The following is a 19,128-nucleotide window of genomic DNA, read 5'->3' as shown; positions in this document are numbered from 1 at the left end:
CAACATCCTGTAAGTTTTATTCTGGCTCTACCTCTTGTCAGCTGAAGCAACACCATGCTGTCTGTACTCCCAAACCTTGTGTGTACTGGTGAGTCCTCTGGGAATGAAGGGTGTTGAATACCAGAGTGGAAATGTCGTCCTGGGAAGCTGGATCCATCCTCAGCAGAAACACTGACTTCCATGGTGGTTATCAGTTCATGAGTTCATCTTAACTAAATGAACTCTGATTCTACTGTACAGAGGCCCAACAGGAAATGGGAGGGTCATATGGCTACGCTATTGGAAGGAGATGGATAATCCAGAATGACTTTTTCTTTGCAGGCTTCTTCCTAATCCTGAGGACATTTACAGAAGCAGGTGAGTCCATCCTTAAAACTTTGAGATACTACCCATCCCAATAGATAGGTTTCATTCTAATAGGAAAGCACATTATCACAGGTGTTCTGTGAGTGACTCCTTGGTGAGTCTTCTGAACTTCTAAGTTAGGATCCAAGAAACCAACCTCTCAGTTCTCTCCCAGATACTCTCTGGCACTGTCCCTAGCTGAGTTAGGCATCAACTTTGATCTATTAAATTTTTTTTTTGGATTTTCACGACAGGTTTTCTCTATAACTCTAACTATACAAGAAGTCACTTTTTACAGTAGGCTGTCCATGAACTCAGATGTTTGCCTGCCGGTGCCACCCAGCTGCTATGATTAAAACAGTGAGCCATAATACCTGGCAGATAATCAATATTTTTAAATTAAAATAATCTTCCTGTTTTCTATGCTCTCAAATGACCATTTCCACCTATTGTGAAATTTTGATGTAGTAATTTATGACTTTTTAAATATGTGAGTCACTTGACAACCAGTGAAGTTATTACTTTTATCTTCACACATCTATGCTACAGATAGAATCTGTGCACCACTGGCACTCTATTGCAACTTCTTAATTTGGCTTGCTTTCAGTGAGAATCTTTTATTTTTTCCACATGAAGATGTTTTCATGCAACTCATTAGCAGCCTTTACATTTAGTTTGAAGAACTCCACAGAATTTCCTGTGCTTATGGTGATGAACTCTATCTCCTAATCTTTTTCTGAGAAATTCATTATGTCTATTTCTGAAGCACAGAGTTGCTGACATTTATAGGCAGGTTTTTCTTTTTTCTACTCACCTCATTGAATAAATCATCCTGGTCACTTGATGCCTAGATGTCTTTGCTCAGATATAAAACATTAGGTATGTTGAAAGTCCCTCATGTGTTCTTTGCTTCTTTTATCATTATGATTTCAGGATCTCTTGTGATAATAATGTGCTCTGTGATTGTGATTATTTGGGTTGAATTTATTTTGTGTCCTTTGACCTTCTTGGACTTGACCATGTTCATTTTATTCCAAGTTTCAACAAAGTACTGAACTTTCTTCTCTATGATTTTTTCTCTTTATTTTTATTAGCTCTCTTATTTCTGTCTTTTTGTTAATATTTTATTGAATTTCACATGATGTATTAATTATATTCATCCCCTGCCTAAGCTCATCCTAGTTCTAACCCCCCTACACACCCAAGAAAACCTCTATATTCCTTCACCCTTTCTTGAATTTTTATGACTGATAATTTGGTATTGGGATGGTATAAAAAAATCCTGTCAATGTTCTTCATTGAATTTTAATTTAGTTTCTATATTTACCCATCAGATTATATAATGCTTGATCTAAGCACACTCATTCTCCTATTGCATCAATATACTATTGAAACATTCTATTAACTTTTTAAATTTTTGCATTTATTTATTTATTTATTTATTTATTTATTTATTTATTATACTATGCCACAAGTGTGGAAGTCAGAGGACAACTTTCTAAATTTCATCATGGGAGTCACAGCAATGAAATGCAGAGAGTCAGGTATGGCAGCAAGACCCTTTTCCTATTTAGACATCAAGATGACCCACATGTTTCTTCCAACTCAGTAGTTGTGATCTTGACTTAAGAGGGATGTTGCCAAAATATTTATCTTGTTGAATGATTAACTTCCAAATTTTATAAAATATTCTAGACAGTTCCTTTTTTAAGTTATATCATGTCTTTTTATTTTATAAAAGATTTTGCCATTTAAATTTAATTTCTTAAAACTTTCATAAATGAGTACTATATTTGCATCATTCCTAGCCATTGGAATACATCAAAAGAACTTGACATCTTATGCCATGGATTCATTCCATGCCATGTTCTTTGCTGCTCTATTTTCAATAGCTAAGACAAGGAAAAAAATTGAATGTCTTTCAGCTGATAGATGGATAATAAAAATGTGTCACAGATATATTGTGGAATAACAATGAAACCATGAAATTTTCAGAAAAATAAATGGAACTATAAAATATTAAACTAACTGAGATAACCTTGCCCGAAAAAAATGTCACATTTTCTCTTACCTGTGGGTCATAGCTCCAAATATTTATTCATGGTTTCTTATAATTCTATCACTTCATTAAAAATCCTACTGTGAATTATTTGTTGTGGGCTTCATAGGCCTTCCTTTCCTCTGTGTTTACTTCCAAAGTCTCATCATTGTTCTCTGTCAATGTTGACTTTCTGATTTCCATGTGTAAGTTCTTACAAACCACACCTGCATAGTGAAGAGAACCACCTCCTCTGCACATGCAGAAATTATCTGGTTATAAACAGACCTTTACTATTTAGTCTAGCCTGAGAATGAAGTTGGACAAATTGGTTGCAGTTCTGAACTGGATGACCTTGATGTCAATTTCTGCTGTTTGACTAGCTTGCTTCCTCTCTTTTAAGATCATATATTGTTGTTACCTGGGCTTCTGGTTCAATAAGATAACTGACCACACTCCACAAGTGGGGACAGTTTCTCACTGGGTACATAATCACCTCTGCCAGGACAGTGTTGCAAGATGTCCTCACTGTCTGTAGTCCATATTGTCTTTACTGGAGTGTTTTGCTAGTGTCTCTTTCATTAGGAACATCCACTATGTGAATACAGAACATAGACCAAGATTCATGGGCTGTCAATCGTGAGTCCAAACCCTTTTCAGCACCATGTGATCCAAGTGACAGACCAATTGTATACTCTCAAAGTTCCACATGCAAGGAGCCTTGAAATGGTGGAGAAACTATATGTGTGCCTCTAACTTGTCACTTTCAGTGTAGGAAAATGAGCAAGCAAGTGACCCAAATGTCAGAGCAATGCTAGACTCTCAATGTTCCACATGCAAGGGGTCTTAAATGATGGAAAAACTGTATGTCTGCCTCTAACTGATCACTCTCAGTGTGAAAACATGAACCAGTTTGACCTCTGTGAATGAAGCTCTGTACAAGAGTACAGAAGGGACAGAGTAGTTCAAAGGACTGTTTTCCTCTATTTTGTTGTGGATTTTCTCAATTCTGTGGTCATATGGGACAGCTCATCCTCATCCCTGAGGTCTGGAATAATAACAATGTAATTCTAATCTTAGTATTGTTAGATTTCTAGAGTCAGTGAGGGTGAATCAAGAGCATTTCTTTTCTGCTGTCTTAGTGACCACAATTCCCATCTGTTATCTTACAAATGAATCTTTTTACTCTAGTATCTGATGTAATTTATTTTTAAATTACAATTTTTCATGACCAAATCTACTTGTTATTTAACACTTACTCTAAATTCTCAGTTAACATATCTTAGAATGTTAGAAACCATATATATGTGGTAGTTGGGAGACACTCATTACATGAAAATAACCCTATTATGTTTGAGACTATCCTTGGGAACATACAACACATGAAAATCTGCTCACCCCATAAATGGAGCCCATGACAGACCAAGCTGATTGCATCAAAGTTTAAGTAGGTGAATTTATGAGCTGAATGAGATTACTAATAGCACACTGAATGAGGGGTTATTTGCGGAAGCAAAGGTTGACTCAAAAGCATTACTGAAAGCATACCTCAATGTGGGTGATTATCATGAAAGACAAAACTGGGGAGGTATCTGCACAACTTACAGGGAGCTAGACAGGTGTTACATATCTCCACTTAGACTTCAGCAGGTCAGGTAGCTTACTGTTTCCACAGAACTGGGAAAGGCTGATGCATCTTGCAAGCTTCAGCTTTCCAGTACATATGATGTTTATTTACCTCCTGTATCCCCTGATAATTTCAACCTCTCACATTGAAACATGGATGATTCAATTCAGAGAAAATGGTTGTATAAATGACCCTGAAGAAGTGAAAACTGACACTCAGCACTCAGGAATGAAAGGGGATCACTAAATATTTTCTGTGTATCTTTCTGCAGGAATTCATGACAAGCCTTCACTGTCTGCTTGGCCATGCCATGTTGTTCCACTGGGACAGCATGTGGATCTTAGATGTGACTATCATAATGAGTCTTACATATTCAAGCTGTACAAAGAACTTGGAGCTCCTATCCCTCAGGTCCATGACAGGATATTCCACAAAAACATTCTCTTGGGTCCTGTGACACCAGAATATGGAGGAACCTACAGATGCTATAATTACAATCATCAGCACCCTAATGAAGTGTCATCACACAGTGACCCCCTGGAGATCATAATTTCAGGTCAGAGATCATAATTGGAGTGTGATTTCATTCCCCCAAAGCTTCTCATGCTTGAATTTTCAGAACAAGTTTTAGTCAGAGTCTCAGCATTATAAAGGAATATTCAACACAAGGAAATGGATCCTCTGGTGGGCATAACATATACCCAAGAACATGCACTTTCTTGTATCTAAGCTTTAGTGAGTGTTAAGGCAGTGTTAAGGAGTGTTGTGTCACAGATAAATTGAGCTTGAAGATGGAATTCAGAAATAAACAAGTTGACAGCAGAATGGGAGAATATCCTGAATTATCCTGACTCTGTAGAATCACAATGGCTCATATACCAAATAAGGAAAATGCAGTTGTGGGCAGAACAAAGTATCATGAGGGAGATGCCCTACTGCTAATTCTGACAGTGGAGGAAGGGTCCAAGTGCTAAGGAATGCTTGAGATCTCTCGAAGATGGAAGGGAAAAGTAATGGATACTTCCCTACTGACACCAACAGTAACGTATCTCTGTAGATAACTGATTTATTCTGTTTGGACTTGTTTCAGAATTCTGATCTTCACAACACTTGTGTTCTTTTTAAGAATATCATTTGTTATGGTAGTGATTGGAAACTAGTACAGGAATCCACATCAAGGGAAAATTAAAAACTTGCCAGGGATGTAAAGAGAGCAATAAAACCCAGTTGGTAATGCATCAACATGGAGGAAACAATGCTCATGATGCTGGAATGCCTTATAGAACTTTGAATAATAGAGAAGGCCAGAGAGTTACCCTAGTACCTACCTTCACTACAAATTCCCTTATCATGCCAATTATTATACTTATTCCAAAGTAGAATTAAAAGGTCTCATTATGGAGCATGACATAAAGCTTGCCAAGTTTCCGGAATTCTTCAAACTTAGAACACAACAACAGGAACTGTGGTAGACAGTATCAGCAGATACAATCTCACAACAAGCCATTGGGAAAATATTGTGCTGCTACTAGAGTCACAGAATTGGGAAATATTCAGAGAATGATGGAGGAGTCTGTGTACAAAGTCAACATAAACACAGACAAGGACACTGGGACACTGACAAGAAGAACAGGTTAAGGGGAGAAAACATAGATTTTCTTGGATACATAGACTGGCATCAGGTTCATACTCACAATCTCCTTATTCCTAGGAATCTACAGGAAGCCTTTCTTGTTGGCCCTACAAACTTCCCTGGTAAAAGCAGGAGAGAAGGTGACCCTGGAGTGTCATTCAGAGATTATGTTTGAAACCTTCATTTTGACTTCACATAGAAAGAAAATAATAAAGGCTTCTTTTGAGCTTTCTGCAGAATCTCACCTTGGGGGATCCCATGCCAACTTCTCAATAGGCCCTGTGACACCTGACCATGCTGGGACTTACACATGTTATGGTTCTTACAATCACATACCATATGAGTGGTCCAAATCCAGTGACCCTGTTGACATAATGATCACAGGTAAGTGAGTGTTACCTGCTGCTCATCCTCTCTGTGATACAGAGTAGTTATTCTATATGCTGGAAGTCCTGGGAGGTCATGTGGAAGATGAGCATAGGAAATGTAGAGAAAGGCAGCCTTGGTGAGAATATTACTGACATAAACAAATAAAATGGAGACACAATACGAGAACATTTGTTATATCATAAAGCAAAGATACAGAGCAGTCAAAGGAGTCATAACTCGAGGTAAAGAGAAAGAGGCAACTTGGTGAGCTTGATATGAATCAGAGACAATGATGTCCTTCTACTAATGTTCAAAGGCCTCAACAGTTTAGATTTTGTTCACCTTCTACCTCCATAAGGCATCTGTCAGAAGACCTAGACACATCATTTGTCTGACTTAAGTTTATGTGTTGGGTAGGGCTGGTTCTTCATTTGTCCTGAAGCCTTGGTGCAGATGACATACATAGAATTTTTATGTTGATTAACATTCTTCCTTTCTTATGGTTGACTGATTATTCATCCTAGAAAAGCATTGCCTTAGGAAATTGAATAGACCTCCAATCGCTGTCTGTTTTCTACATCTCCAAACCGTTTTCTGTCCATGTTCCAATTATTCAGACATTCCAGGATGGCTGAAAAATGCTACAGGGGTGACCCCTAGGATAAGCTGATACAACTAAAGCAGAAACATGGAAGTATATACATACAGTAAGTCAGACAGAGGGACTGAGAGAAAGACTCACAGATAGAAATGGCTGAGGAAGTCGTGAGCATAGCATGTGATGGGAGAGAAAATCTGCAAAAAGACTTAATCTTGAGGAGAAGATTTTGAAGTAGAAATGGAGAAATAATGGGGGATATTGGATTTTTCAACATATAGCTAGGGAGGCCGATGATAGGTCACTCTAATAGTACACACACTAAGAGGAACAAGAGAGGGGAGATCATCACGGCCCCTGCTCAAGGGAAACAAACACATTCATAGAACATCCTGTGCTTTGAAAGAGAGATTGGTTAATATGGGAATGTAAAAAGAGACAGGATAGGATTTGAATAACTTAGAATGAACTCAGATTCTGGATTATCAGCATACATAGGATGAAGGAGCTATAGGTTATGAAACTGGAAACTAACCGTGAGGGAGGAGAAGACTTACAAGGAGGGATGGGGAAACAGGTGGAATTCGTATGCCATGGAAGAGGAAATAGGGAGGGAAAGGACCAGCAAAGGTGGTACAAGGGAGGGAACCAGGAAGAACTGTATGAGGATGTCTTAATGAAGTCCATTACATTGCATTCTAATTAAAACAAAATAATAAGTGCCTCTAATTAAAAGAATTGATTGACAAAACATTTGGAAAAACTGAAAGGACAAAAAAGAACAGAATGGAATCAGGGGAAGTTCATGGACAAGAGAGAATAACAGCACAATTATGATCAAGATTACATATATAAATATATAAGGAACAGTACTTAAAGAAAAAGAAGACATGAAATTATTTAGTTATATTTTAAATTCAAGTTTTTGATGAAAACAAATATACTAATACATCATATTGCAAGTGAATATTTCATAATAAATTCAATTGCTACATAAAATTAATATATGTTAATGAAACAAAATTAAAAAGACAGATGGTATGAACCAATGTATATAGAGGCAGAAACTGGTAAAAAGCAGAAACAATGTATGGTTACAGGATGGAAGTCAGAGACTCAGTAAAATAATGTAGGAGGAAAGGGGGAGAGGGGAATGTTGCACGAATCCTAATTGATCTTTTAATAAAACCCGGAGCCAGATATCAGGGTGAAAGCTGAAAGTTCAGAGAAGCAGAACAGCCACAGCCACCACCTCTTACCCAACCAACTCCTCAGCCTGAAAGAGACTGAGTTCCTGTCTCCTCCAGCCTTATATTGCTTTCTCTGCTCAGCCGTATCACTTTCTGTCTCAACTTTCCTAGTGTGGGATTAAAGGTGTGTGATCCCAAGTGCTGGAATCAAAGGTGTGTGCCACCGCTGCCTGGCTCTGTTTCTCTTTTAGACTGGATTAATCTCATGTAGCCCAGTGTGGCCTTGAACTCACAGAGATCCAGAGGGATCTCTGCCTCACAAGTGCTAGTATTAAAGGTGTGTACCACCACTGCCAGAACCTCTGTGCTAACTCTGTGGCTAGCTCTGTCTCTGATCTTCAGGCAAGCTTTATTTCCCAGATTACAAACAATATATCAGCACAGGGGAAGAGATGGTGAAGTAGAAAGAAGGAAGGTAAAGGTGGAGCAGAGAGAGAGAGATCAGAGACTAGGAAGGGGGTGACAGAAATGAGGAGGGAACGAACCCTGGGAAGGAGCTGCCCCTCTAACTGTCTCTGCCTCTTTTCTCCCAGGTTTATACAAGAAACCTTCTCTGTCAGCCCTGATGGGCCCTGTGGTGATGTCAGGAGAGAACGTGACCTTGTCCTGTGTGTCTGACCTTCAGTTTGACATGTTCCATCTCTCCAGGGAAGGGGTGCCTCAGGGGCACGGGCTGCCTGCAGTGCATAGCCACAGTGGGACATTCCAGGCCAACTTCCTTCTTGTTTCTGTGGTCCAGACAGGGACCTATAGATGCTATGGCTCTTTCAAGAACTCTTCCCATATGTGGTCCACCCCAAGTGACCCATGGTACATTCCTGTCACAGGTAAGAAAGCCTCACAATTATTTCATGCCTTTGACAGTGAAGTCCTAAAGCCATGTCTGAGAACCATCCAACTGATGATGGAGAGAAAGTATCATAGGCTGCTACAGAGAACGGTTGCTGGGAGCCGTTTTGTAAAACACATACAAATATAACATAATATTAAAACATTGGTCTCAGTGAGATACGTGTGTGTGTGTGTGTGTGTGTGTGTGTGTGTGTACATGTAACAATACTAATCAAAGGCAAAGAGGCTATCAACTTAAGGGAGTATGTAGAAATCTTGGCAAAAGATTATGTGGCAAAGCCTGGAGACAAAGGAGGAGGAAAGAGAACTAATTCTATTTCATTTAAAAATATTTCAATGGATATCAGATTACAAAATAATCAACAAGGAGCCTCCCAAACAATCCTTATCTTGCTTGGCCAGCCACACTGAGATGTGTATGTACCCAAGGAGAATTAGAAAAAGGTCAGGAAAGACTCATTAGGTGTAATCTTGCAATCAATTTGGGCAGATCAAAGAAGGAGCAGCCCTCCTGAGCTCTCACATCAATCTTTCCACAGTATTCCTATTGACTCATCACAATTTGAAATCCAAGGAGAGAGTTTGTTCCTCAAGTCAAACCACATAAAGTCATCCTATCATTCTAAAGGGTCAGCACTAAGAGGTGTAGTGGGTTCTGGTTACTGTACAAATTCATAGGGCTTTCCATAAGTGGAAAGCAGACAGCCTCTTGATGAACTTTCTCCCTCTCCTGTCCTCTTCCCTAGTAAACTCATCAAGAAACTGCACTTTGTGCACAGAAGCAGACTCCAAAACTTGTGAGTAATTGATTCCTCTCCTGTATTTTGGAAACTTGGGGACCAAAAACTCTTGCATTCATGTTTTGGCTCAGCTCCCTCTCAGCTCTGTAGTCTTAACATCATATCCCCTCCGATTCTTTTTTTTTTTTTTTTTTTTTTTTTTTGGTTTTTCGAGACAGGGTTTCTCTGTGTAGCTTTGCGCCTTTCCTGGTACTCGCTTTGGAGACCAGGCCCCCTCCGATTCTTAAACTCCACACCATCAGAAGTTTTGGGAGCAGCATGGGGACTGCACCTGAGACCTCCTACAGGTGAAAAGGAGAGTAAATTTTGCTGTCTTACCACGAAAAAAGGGGTCATTCTAGTTCTGTGTCCCCTGGAGAGGGAGTGATGAGTCATGACATAGGAAGCAAGCGAACAGAAGGGGAGACTTTTTAAAAATATTATCTGTTGCAGAATAGACTTGACTTTCTTTTTTCCCTTTGGGAGAATTTGTTGTCTGTTTCAAATGTGTTGTAGATGTAGAAGTTGCTAAACAGATTAACTGAGCAGTGGTCTCAATCTCAGATTAAGAGACTGAATACAGACCTTTACCTGGTGTTCTGCAGTTTACGGCCACTGGCAGAGTGTCCATATATTCTTGGATGTGTGGACATCTGCTGGAGCGTGGTCAACTTACTAGTAACAACACCTTGGAAACTGACACGCGTGCCCCCAACAGTTATCACTTGCCTATATCCCCTTGACTAGGGGTGGGACTTCACATCTACCTCCACTCTTCATGCTGGGATTTTGTCTTGTTTGATCTTGCAACACTCTTGGGCATACTATGACAACCTCTTCTTCAGTTCATATACTCAACTGCCCTGCAGTGTACAGAGACAGTTTCCCGATAATTATCTCTTCTGTCATCTCTTTTACAGTGATGCTGAACAATTGGAGAAGGATATGAGATATAAACATTTGATTTAGGGGCAAGATTTCTACAGTCTCATATTCTCCACAACTTTCCCAGTTGTGGGTATCTGAAATAATCACCATCTATCACAAACATAGACTTCACTGTTGAGAGTCAAAAATACATTAATAGGAGCCAGGCGGTAGTGGTGCATGTCTTTAATCCCAACATGCAGGAGGCAGAGGCAGGCAGATCTCTGTGAGTTCAAGGCCAGCCTGGGCTACAGAGTGAGTTCCAGGAAAGGCGCCAAAACTGCATAGAGAAACCCTGTCTTGAAAAAGCAAAAAAAAACAAAAAAATGCATTAACATATGAGCATAATGATAAGCCATTAGGAGTCAGCTTAATACTATTTCCATTGAACAGTATATTATTCATAAGTTTTCCATCAACACTCTTGCCTGAAAGAAATATTATGTTAATTATCTATCAATCAGTAAATCTTATACTATATATCAAAATGGGGATCCTAAGATTTACCTCTTATTGGGTTCACATCTTCCTCCAGATAACCACAGGAACCTGCATATTCTGATTGGGCTGTCAGTGACCATGATCCTTGTCTTCCTCATCATCCTCCTTTATTCTTGTTGCTCTGACAAAAAGAGTAAGTCTCAGGAACAAGCCAGTGAGTGTCGTCTGAGTAGTATGAGAAAACAAGACCAGAGAAATACAGGTGTGTATTCTTTACTTACAAAAGGACACTTGAACTAAGACAGGGAAACTGAGGCAGGGCTTTCTAGAGAGAAACCAGAGCCCTTGTTCTTCCCCTCAGCTCCCAGACCACTGACTAATTCCTCACTGCACCTTCTGCATCTTCACATCCAAAGCATGCCCTAATATCCAGGAGAAAGTTTTATTTTACAAGACATAGTGAGTCAGAAGGGGAGAGGGAGAGAGAATGTGCTGAAGAAAGAGTTACTAGGGTACAGCATTTGTAGGGCAGGGCTGTCAAAATAGAGTAGCAGAACATCTGGTTCTCATTTGCTGCAGATGAGCAACCTTGGGTTTCACCGTATCTCTCACTAGCACTTTGAATTTGAAATGAGAGTGCAGAAGTCCTTTATTATGTGTGTTTGATTACTTCTGTCCCCTAAAATGCAGCCGTGATGGATCAAGAGTCTGAAGTGAGAACAACACTGAACAGACAGGTGGGTCCTCCTGAGTCTTCTCTCTTCCATACAATCTAATAGTCCTTCATTCTCTGCAAGAGTGTGTGCACACAACATCACTTGACGTTTACCTCTTTCTAGGATCCTGAAAGACAAGAAGTGCAGGAGGTGGCATACTTAGAATTTGATCAGATGATCTTCAAACACAAATTGACCACTCCCGATTCCCAGAGTCCCAAGGAGTTTTCCACAGATCCCAGTGTATACATGGAAGTCAGGAAATGATAAACTGAGGTCAAAGACTGTCTGTACTCCTTGAGTTCTCCAAGATCTGAGGAAGTCTTCTGTGGAGACCACGGCCCTTTTTCCAATAAGGACCGATAGATGTGGTGAAATAATGGCTGGAATCTGAAGACAGAGGTCGCTAACTTTGGAACATCCCTCATGATTCTCATATGGTTCTCAAAGTGCCTTTCCTTTACTCACAGATGTTATGGTCCTCACTACCCACTCAACAGAAATTAAACTCTACGCTTGGTCCATGGGTCTCTATTTCATTTCACTCTGGCAGACCTCTACAACCTGATTAACTGTAAATTCTAAACCTACTTAAAGCTGTAACCATGGTAAGTATTTCACAACTCTACATTAACAAGAAGCTCATTTTTATTAGTATATATTTCTAACATGTAATAATGTTATGCAATATATTTTGTCTCATGACAATTTCTTATATGTATATATATTTTGATCATACAAAGTATTCCCCTATTTTTTCATTCAGGTATTCTTTTTTATTAAGGAATTTTTTATTCATTTTACATACCAATCACAGATACCCCTCTCTTCCCTTCTTCTGCCCCTTCACCCTTCCTCCCAAATGACCCCCCATTTCCTTCTCCAAGGCAAGGCCTCCCATGGGGAGTCAGCAGAGCCCGGTACATTCAGTAGAGGCAGGTCCAAGCCCTTCTCCCTGAATCAAGGCTGTGCAAGGTGTCCCACCATAGGTAGTGGGCTTCAAAGCCAGCTCATGCACTAGGGATGGATCCCGATCACACTGGCAGAGGGCCCCTCAGGAATTTCTGCCATTCCTACTGATATCCTTCAAGAAGGCTACTCTTAACACTGGGCCTTATCATATACTGTTCTATGCACACCAAATGCTGTTTGTCAAAGTATTCTCTCACCAGGGGTACCTACATATTTCTTTAATATTTTATCACAGACTTCTCTACTGAAAAACATTTTCTAGGATGTAATAGAGGTAAGAAATCTCCTTCTCATATTTTCATTGCATGCTTTTGAAAATTTAGTTCCTCTGTATTGAAACCTTGCCTTTCGGAAGAGAACTCATTAAGACTCAGGAAGTAAACAATATCACACAAGTCTCAGGAAAATCCTGAAACATACAAGATCAGTCAAGACTCCTCCCCAAGATACTATGAGCAGTAACAATAACTGAAGAGAGGAGATTCTCCAATTAACCAAGCTGCCAGCAACTCTTTCAGGTAGCTCCAGAGATACAGCTTTCATGAGTCATCACCCATGCTGGCATGGGCTTTTTGAGATGCAACCACCTTTGAGTCACCCATGCTCCAATAATTATCCAGGCATCTATGATCCTAATAAATTCATTAATTCAGTGAAATAGACCAGAGTGGATCAGTTTTGACCTGTCATTGGTGCCATACCTGGGATCAACAGATCAGTAGGAAAGGTAGAAAGTCTTGAGGGGTCCTCTGCCAGTGTGATTGGGATCCATTCCTAGTTCATGAGCTGGCTTTTGGAGCCCAGTACCTATGGTGGGACACCTTGCACAGCCTTGATGCAGGGGGAGGGGCTTGGACCTGCCTCTACTGAATGTACCAGTCTCTGCTGACTCCCCATGGGAGGCCTTGCCTTGTTGGAGAAGAAAATAGGGGGTCATTGGGGGGAAGGTTGAAGGGTCAGAAGAATCAACAGGCTCATATCCCCCCCAGAAAGAGTCACACAATCTATGTACACACTACCAGTCATTGAATTGTTTTATATTTATGTAATAAAACCCCATTAACCAAAGATAATTGGGGTAAAGGGTTTATTTGGTTTACATATCTTAAACAATCCAGTACAAAATTCAGTGAAGGAAGCAAAGGCAAGCAACTGTTGGCTGGGCATGAAGCAGACGCCATGGAGATTCATGTCATACTGGATTGTTCCTCATGCCTTGTTCAGCCTACTTTCTTATACAATATAGGATGGCCTGCAAAGGAGTAACACCATCCACAGTGGTCTAGGTATTTCCACATCAACCATGAATCAAGAAAATGCCCAACAGACTTGCCTATAGGCTAATCATGTGCATGAATTTTCTCAATTGAGACTCTTGTTTCACAAAAGACTGTAGCTTGTATCAAATTGAACAAAAGCCAACTATTACAGTACCTCATATATTCTCTTTTGCATTTTCCTGAATGGACTGTGAGAGAAATATTTGCCTGTCTGTCTCTTTGCTGTTTTGAAACAGGGGAATGCTAGGTAGCCTCCAACTTTGATCTTCTTGCCTCAGTATCTCAAGAGTTAAGATTGCAGAGCCATCATCAGATGTAATTATGTGAGATCTTCTTATACTCCCTTGGCAGTCTTTTACAGGTAGGCTGCATCTGGGTGTGCCAGAAGGAGACCATCCATATAATGGACCAAAAGGACATCCCTGGGGACATTGACCAAAGCTTGAGAAACGTATAACTGGCCAATAGTGGGGCTATTCTTCATTCCTTGGCGCAAAACAGTCCAAGCAAAACAGCTGGTTTATGCATCTTAGGTTCCCACACAGGAAGGGCAAAATAATCATGGTCCTGTGATGCCGGGGGAATTTGAAAAAAGCAATCCTTAATATCTAAAACTAAAATATAGCCGGGGTGGTGTTGGCACACACCTTTAATCCCAGCACTTGGGAGGAAGAGCCAGGTGGATCTCTGTGAGTTCGAGGCCAGCCTGGTCTACAGAGCAAGATCCAGGACAGGCACCAAAATGACACAGAGAAAACCTGTCTCAAAAAAAAATAATAATAAAATATAGTAAGATGAAGGAATATCAGTAGAGTGGGGGAGGCCTGGCTGTGTAGACCCCATGTTTTCCATTTGACCATTAACGACAGGAAGATCCTGCAGGAGGCAGTAGCATCCCGATTTCTAGGGGATAACAAATATGGAGGTGTTATGTTTACTGTGGATGGTTCTGTGTGCCCCATCTTTAGCTGTTCTGCAACTAATTCTTTTAGGATTGACAGCTTGGGTCAATTATAGGCCACTGTTCCACCCATACTTATTGATCCAAAATCCAAGTGAATGGAATGTGTCTAGGGGGCTCGATCACGGTTGATCTCATAAGGACATTGGCCCTTAAAATTGGGGGGGTGCAGATCTTATGCAGGGTTAAAGACCATAGGACCCACCTTTTCATGGATCTTGATGTCATCCAAAAAGGTCCTGTCATCTGTAATTAGAACAATACCCATATCCTCCAAAATATCTCTGCCTGACAGGTTCCTAGGCACAGTGGAAATGATAAGGTGAATGGATCCCCGATTGCCATCAAGGTCCTTCCAATGGACCAGATGGGTGGTCATCTTAGGATCTTGTTGGCCTCCCACACCACTGATGGGGGCAGGCTGGGTTTAAACTTCCAGTGAGAGAAGCAAGTGCTTCAGTCTTGGTTAAAATGGTGGTATCTGCACCAGTGTCCACTAAGCCTTCAACAGCTTGTCCATCAAGTTCGATTGGTCAGCATCAGGGAGTGTGGAAAAAATGGGCATTGTCCAATAGATCCTTGGATTACCAGAGCCTCCTCTTACTGGTGGGGCAGAGGAGTACCCAGCCTGGAGTATAAAGGGGCTGCTACAAACCAATACCTCAGGAACTCTAATCAGCACCAGCTTAGGTGTTTATGTTCTACTTGCAATGGTTCCACAACTAGAGAGAAGTTGGGTCTATGTATTTTTTCCCATGAAGGGACCACTGATTAATCCACGCTGAATTATTCCCATTATAATGGAAAACAAACAAACAAAAAACTAAGCTCTGGGACTGTCAAGACACAGCTCATGCTGTGGCAGACACTCAGGCCATTCCTTGGAACTCAGGGGTTCCCTCAGACGCCTTTCCAAACTCCATGACCTGCCAGACCTGACCCTCTAAAAAGGCAGGGGACCAGTAGGAATTTGAGTTCCAATCAGATGGCTTTAGAGCACAAGCCCCAAATGGGTGTGCTGGTCTGGAATCTAAGCAGCTGCGGACTCCATTTGGTCCACCTTGCTGAGGCCTGCCCAGATGTGTCCAGCAGTCTCTCTCTCTCTCTCTCTCTCTCTCTCTCTCTCTCTCTCTCTCTCTCTCTCTCTCCCAGTCTCCTTTCACAGTTTTGCTTTTGTTCCTCCTGAGAGGATCCAAGCACATATTCCTGTACTCTGACTTGTAAAATAATTGACAGTGGTTTTATTTCTCCTTTCATAGGCACTCCATCCACGGGTTCCTAGGAGTAGAAAGTCGCAGAGCTGTTGCCATGAATACTTTGGTACTTTTATGTTGGATCTTAGCTAACACTTGAATATTTTACAAAACGATTTCTCTCATAGGACTGATCAGAACCCATGTTAATTCCACTCTCACTAACAGTTGTGAACCCTTGAGTGTGAGATCCAAGTTGCATTAACCCCTGATTTCTATTTAAAGAAAGAAGTTCGAACCTTCTCTGGGGACTGAGGTCCTCACATGGTTTGCCAGCTGTAGAGATCCTGGCAAATGCAAAAATAAACTTCAAAGGCAAGAAGGACACATGGTTCAGTGTGTAACTTTGTTGGCTTGGCTGGTACAAACTTCTGGAGTCTGACACCAAGCAGTTTATTTTAAGCATATTTAAACATAGTATACTTAGAGGGGGAAAAGCTTCCTTGTGTAATATAATCCCCAGCACAAAAAGGAAGTATAATAACATCACTACTCAACTCAAAGTACATCTCATTTCTTCCAAGAAGATAGGCTCTAGAGACAGTCTATATGTATTGGTTTAAGGGTCTAAGGAAGGATCTGCCCTGGTCTCAGTCAAACAAATAGTATTGAGGTCATTTGAGCTATGAGCCAATTCTGGTCCTGGTAGTGGGATCCTGGGGGAGCTCCTGGCTATACAGATAATATAAGGTTCATGTAGATGATGAAGCATCTGCAGTTCTGGTTATAGAAGCACGATATGCCCTGGAAATTCAGATAACACTGAGATTGCCCTAGACTATTAGTTACCTCCACTCCTGCTTGTGAGAGATTGACATGATCTGTCCCTGCAGATAGCACAAACCACCAAGCTATTAATCTCCTCTAATTCCGAGACTTCTAGGAGGAAAAATAGGTGATACATCTGTTTCTTTGAAAACACAATTCTCCATGTTTAACATTCCTGGTTTCCCAAATGTTCAGTGGTCCCAAGGACCTTGGTACTCCCAACAAGATGTAATAAATAAATCTAAAAAGAAAAATTTGCAGCAAAATGGGTTCAACAAGAAATCATTACTTACCATAATAAGCCAGACTCAGAAAAATAAATATTGAATGTTTAGATATGTGGAAGCTATATTTAAAATTATGTTTCTATATTTTAATTTTTATTAGCTATTTCGGTTAGCTTATAAATATTGAGTTTCATTATGGCATCATACTATGTTGACATACTATGTATATGTGTGTGTTTCTGTGTGTGTGTGTGTGTGTGTGTGTGTGTATCTATGGTTACAAAACTATAAAGTCATGAGTATTGGAGGGCCTTGTTGCTTGGTGGTTGCAGCCCACCATATCTGAACAGCTCTCTGGAGATCAGAGCAAAATGGAGGACTCCTTCCCCCAAAAATGGTTACCTGCTCTCTGTCTGACCTTACTTGGAAGCTGTCTTTGATTACAAATGCCTGACTTACCTTAAGTGTGACCTTTGACATAGTTCTCTGCCAGAGCTCTCCCCTGGTGCCCATTAGGCATTGAGCTCTAGCTGTATGATGGGACCATGCTGTCCCATATGACAACTAGATATTGGGCTCCAGCTGAATGATAAGAGCATGCTGCCAAATGCAAATTAGGTAATACCCCAGCCACTGTTCCCAACCTAAAGATTCCCATTACTCTGGAATAAAGCTGAGTTGTCTCACTGAAGCTGTATTCCAGAAGACTATTTCCTTCATGCTCACAGGCCATACAAAGCCCTGTTCATGGCTTCTACCACCTTTGTCATAGTGGCCTAATGACCAAAGGACCATGGGGAAAAGGGGACCTCACAGTGAGAAGAAATGAATAGACCTTAATAAGTATTTTTTTTAATTGTAATGCTGAGGTGAAGGCATCTTTTTGCTTCTGTTTTCCTAAGTCACTGGCTTATATAATCCTTAATTCCTCATAGTTTATGATGACCCCTGAAACTTGAAGGGAGGGTGTGATATAGAGAGGAAAGGAACATAAAGAGGGTGGAAAACATAATGGGTAATGGAATGCATGTGATACAGAAGCATAAGAGAGAAACAACTAGAAGAAAGAAAACCAGCAGGATCAGGGAAGGCTGTGATCTAAAGTCTTCCAAGTACAAATTGAATCATTTTATACTAACTTCAGCACATTTGACCTAAAACCCTATGTAGAGACAAAGACCCATGTTGGAACATCTGCATCAACACCTTCAAAGCCACAGGGAACTTCACAAAAGAAGGGAAGTGAAAAGAACATAAGAGCTGGAGGATGGGGAGGTGACCTGTGAGTGGCTGGTCTCTGGATATAACATGGCTGTGACAAAAATGAACTGTATCCATGATATGCTGACTAAAAGTCCTTCAGAAATATTCTCAAGAGTGTTGTAGAGGAATAAAGTAGTGAGACCTGTTTCTGAATATTTTAAGCAGCTGTAAATAGTAGTGTTATCTTGGTACTTCTGCTAGTGTGAATGTTAATTGAAAATGTTAACATGCCATGATCTAGGATCACCCAAAAATAGAATCTGACAGAAAATTTTTCTAAATCCAAGAGAGTTGTCCTATGGTTAAGTATGGGGGTAAGTTTTTCTGTTTAGTTTAATTGTTGTGAGAAGACCTGCCCACTGTATAGGGAGTAGCACCAATCCAGAAGCAGGATATCCTTAAATGATTGACAGTGAAGAACACAAGTTGAGCATACGCATGCATTCTTGATCTCTGCTTTTTAACTGTGGGTCCAACGTGACCAATTGTCTTTCTCAAGTTATTGTCTCTGTAATTCACTCAAAGTGATGGAATAAGCACGAAGAAAGACCTTTTGTACATTAAAACTAACAGTAAAAATGGTTAAAAGTGAGGGTGATAATGCACATCTGTATTCCAGAATTTAGCAAGCAGAAGGAGAAGGAACTAAGTTTGAGTGCAGTCTGTGTTTCATAAGTGAGTACTGGGATAAACTGAGCTGCATAATAAACCCTGTCAGTAATAAACAACAAGAAACTTTATGTTAAAATAGAAACAGGAATTTGAGCACCACTTCGCATTGCCTTGAGAAAAGAACTACTTTAAGGTTAGAAATATAAACAGAATTCTT

The 19,128-nt window shown here is 40.3% G+C and overlaps 1 protein-coding gene across 1 annotated transcript; it reads left to right on the top strand.

Annotated features, from left to right (window-relative positions):
- Nucleotides 1-254: 254 nt before the first annotated feature.
- LOC128124171 (killer cell immunoglobulin-like receptor 3DL1) lies at nucleotides 255-11,842 on the top strand. Its single transcript, XM_052760364.1, has 7 exons — nucleotides 255-357; nucleotides 4,282-4,566; nucleotides 5,722-6,027; nucleotides 8,394-8,687; nucleotides 10,954-11,052; nucleotides 11,550-11,596; nucleotides 11,699-11,842. Exons 1-7 carry the CDS (start codon nucleotides 255-257, stop codon nucleotides 11,840-11,842), a joined length of 1,278 nt encoding a protein of 425 aa, XP_052616324.1.
- The last annotated feature ends 7,286 nt before the right edge of the window (nucleotides 11,843-19,128 follow it).

Source organism: Peromyscus californicus, unplaced genomic scaffold, assembly GCF_007827085.1.
Source record: "Peromyscus californicus insignis strain IS unplaced genomic scaffold, ASM782708v3 Scaffold_4__1_contigs__length_199733344, whole genome shotgun sequence".
In the NCBI taxonomy this organism is placed as follows: Eukaryota; Metazoa; Chordata; class Mammalia; order Rodentia; family Cricetidae; genus Peromyscus; species Peromyscus californicus.
The sequence above is the reverse complement of the archived record's forward strand: the minus strand, read 5'-3'. Positions and strand labels throughout refer to the sequence as shown.

Excerpts from the sequence above, each read along its gene's own strand:
- LOC128124171 (XM_052760364.1), top strand. The coding sequence starts at position 255 with ATGGGAGGGTCATATGGCTACGCTATTGGAAGGAGATGGATAATCCAG. Across the intron at positions 358-4,281 it reads GAGGACATTTACAGAAGCAG|GAATTCATGACAAGCCTTCA; the intron begins GTGAGTCCATCC and ends ATCTTTCTGCAG. Across the intron at positions 11,053-11,549 it reads TTGTTGCTCTGACAAAAAGA|CCGTGATGGATCAAGAGTCT; the intron begins GTAAGTCTCAGG and ends CCTAAAATGCAG.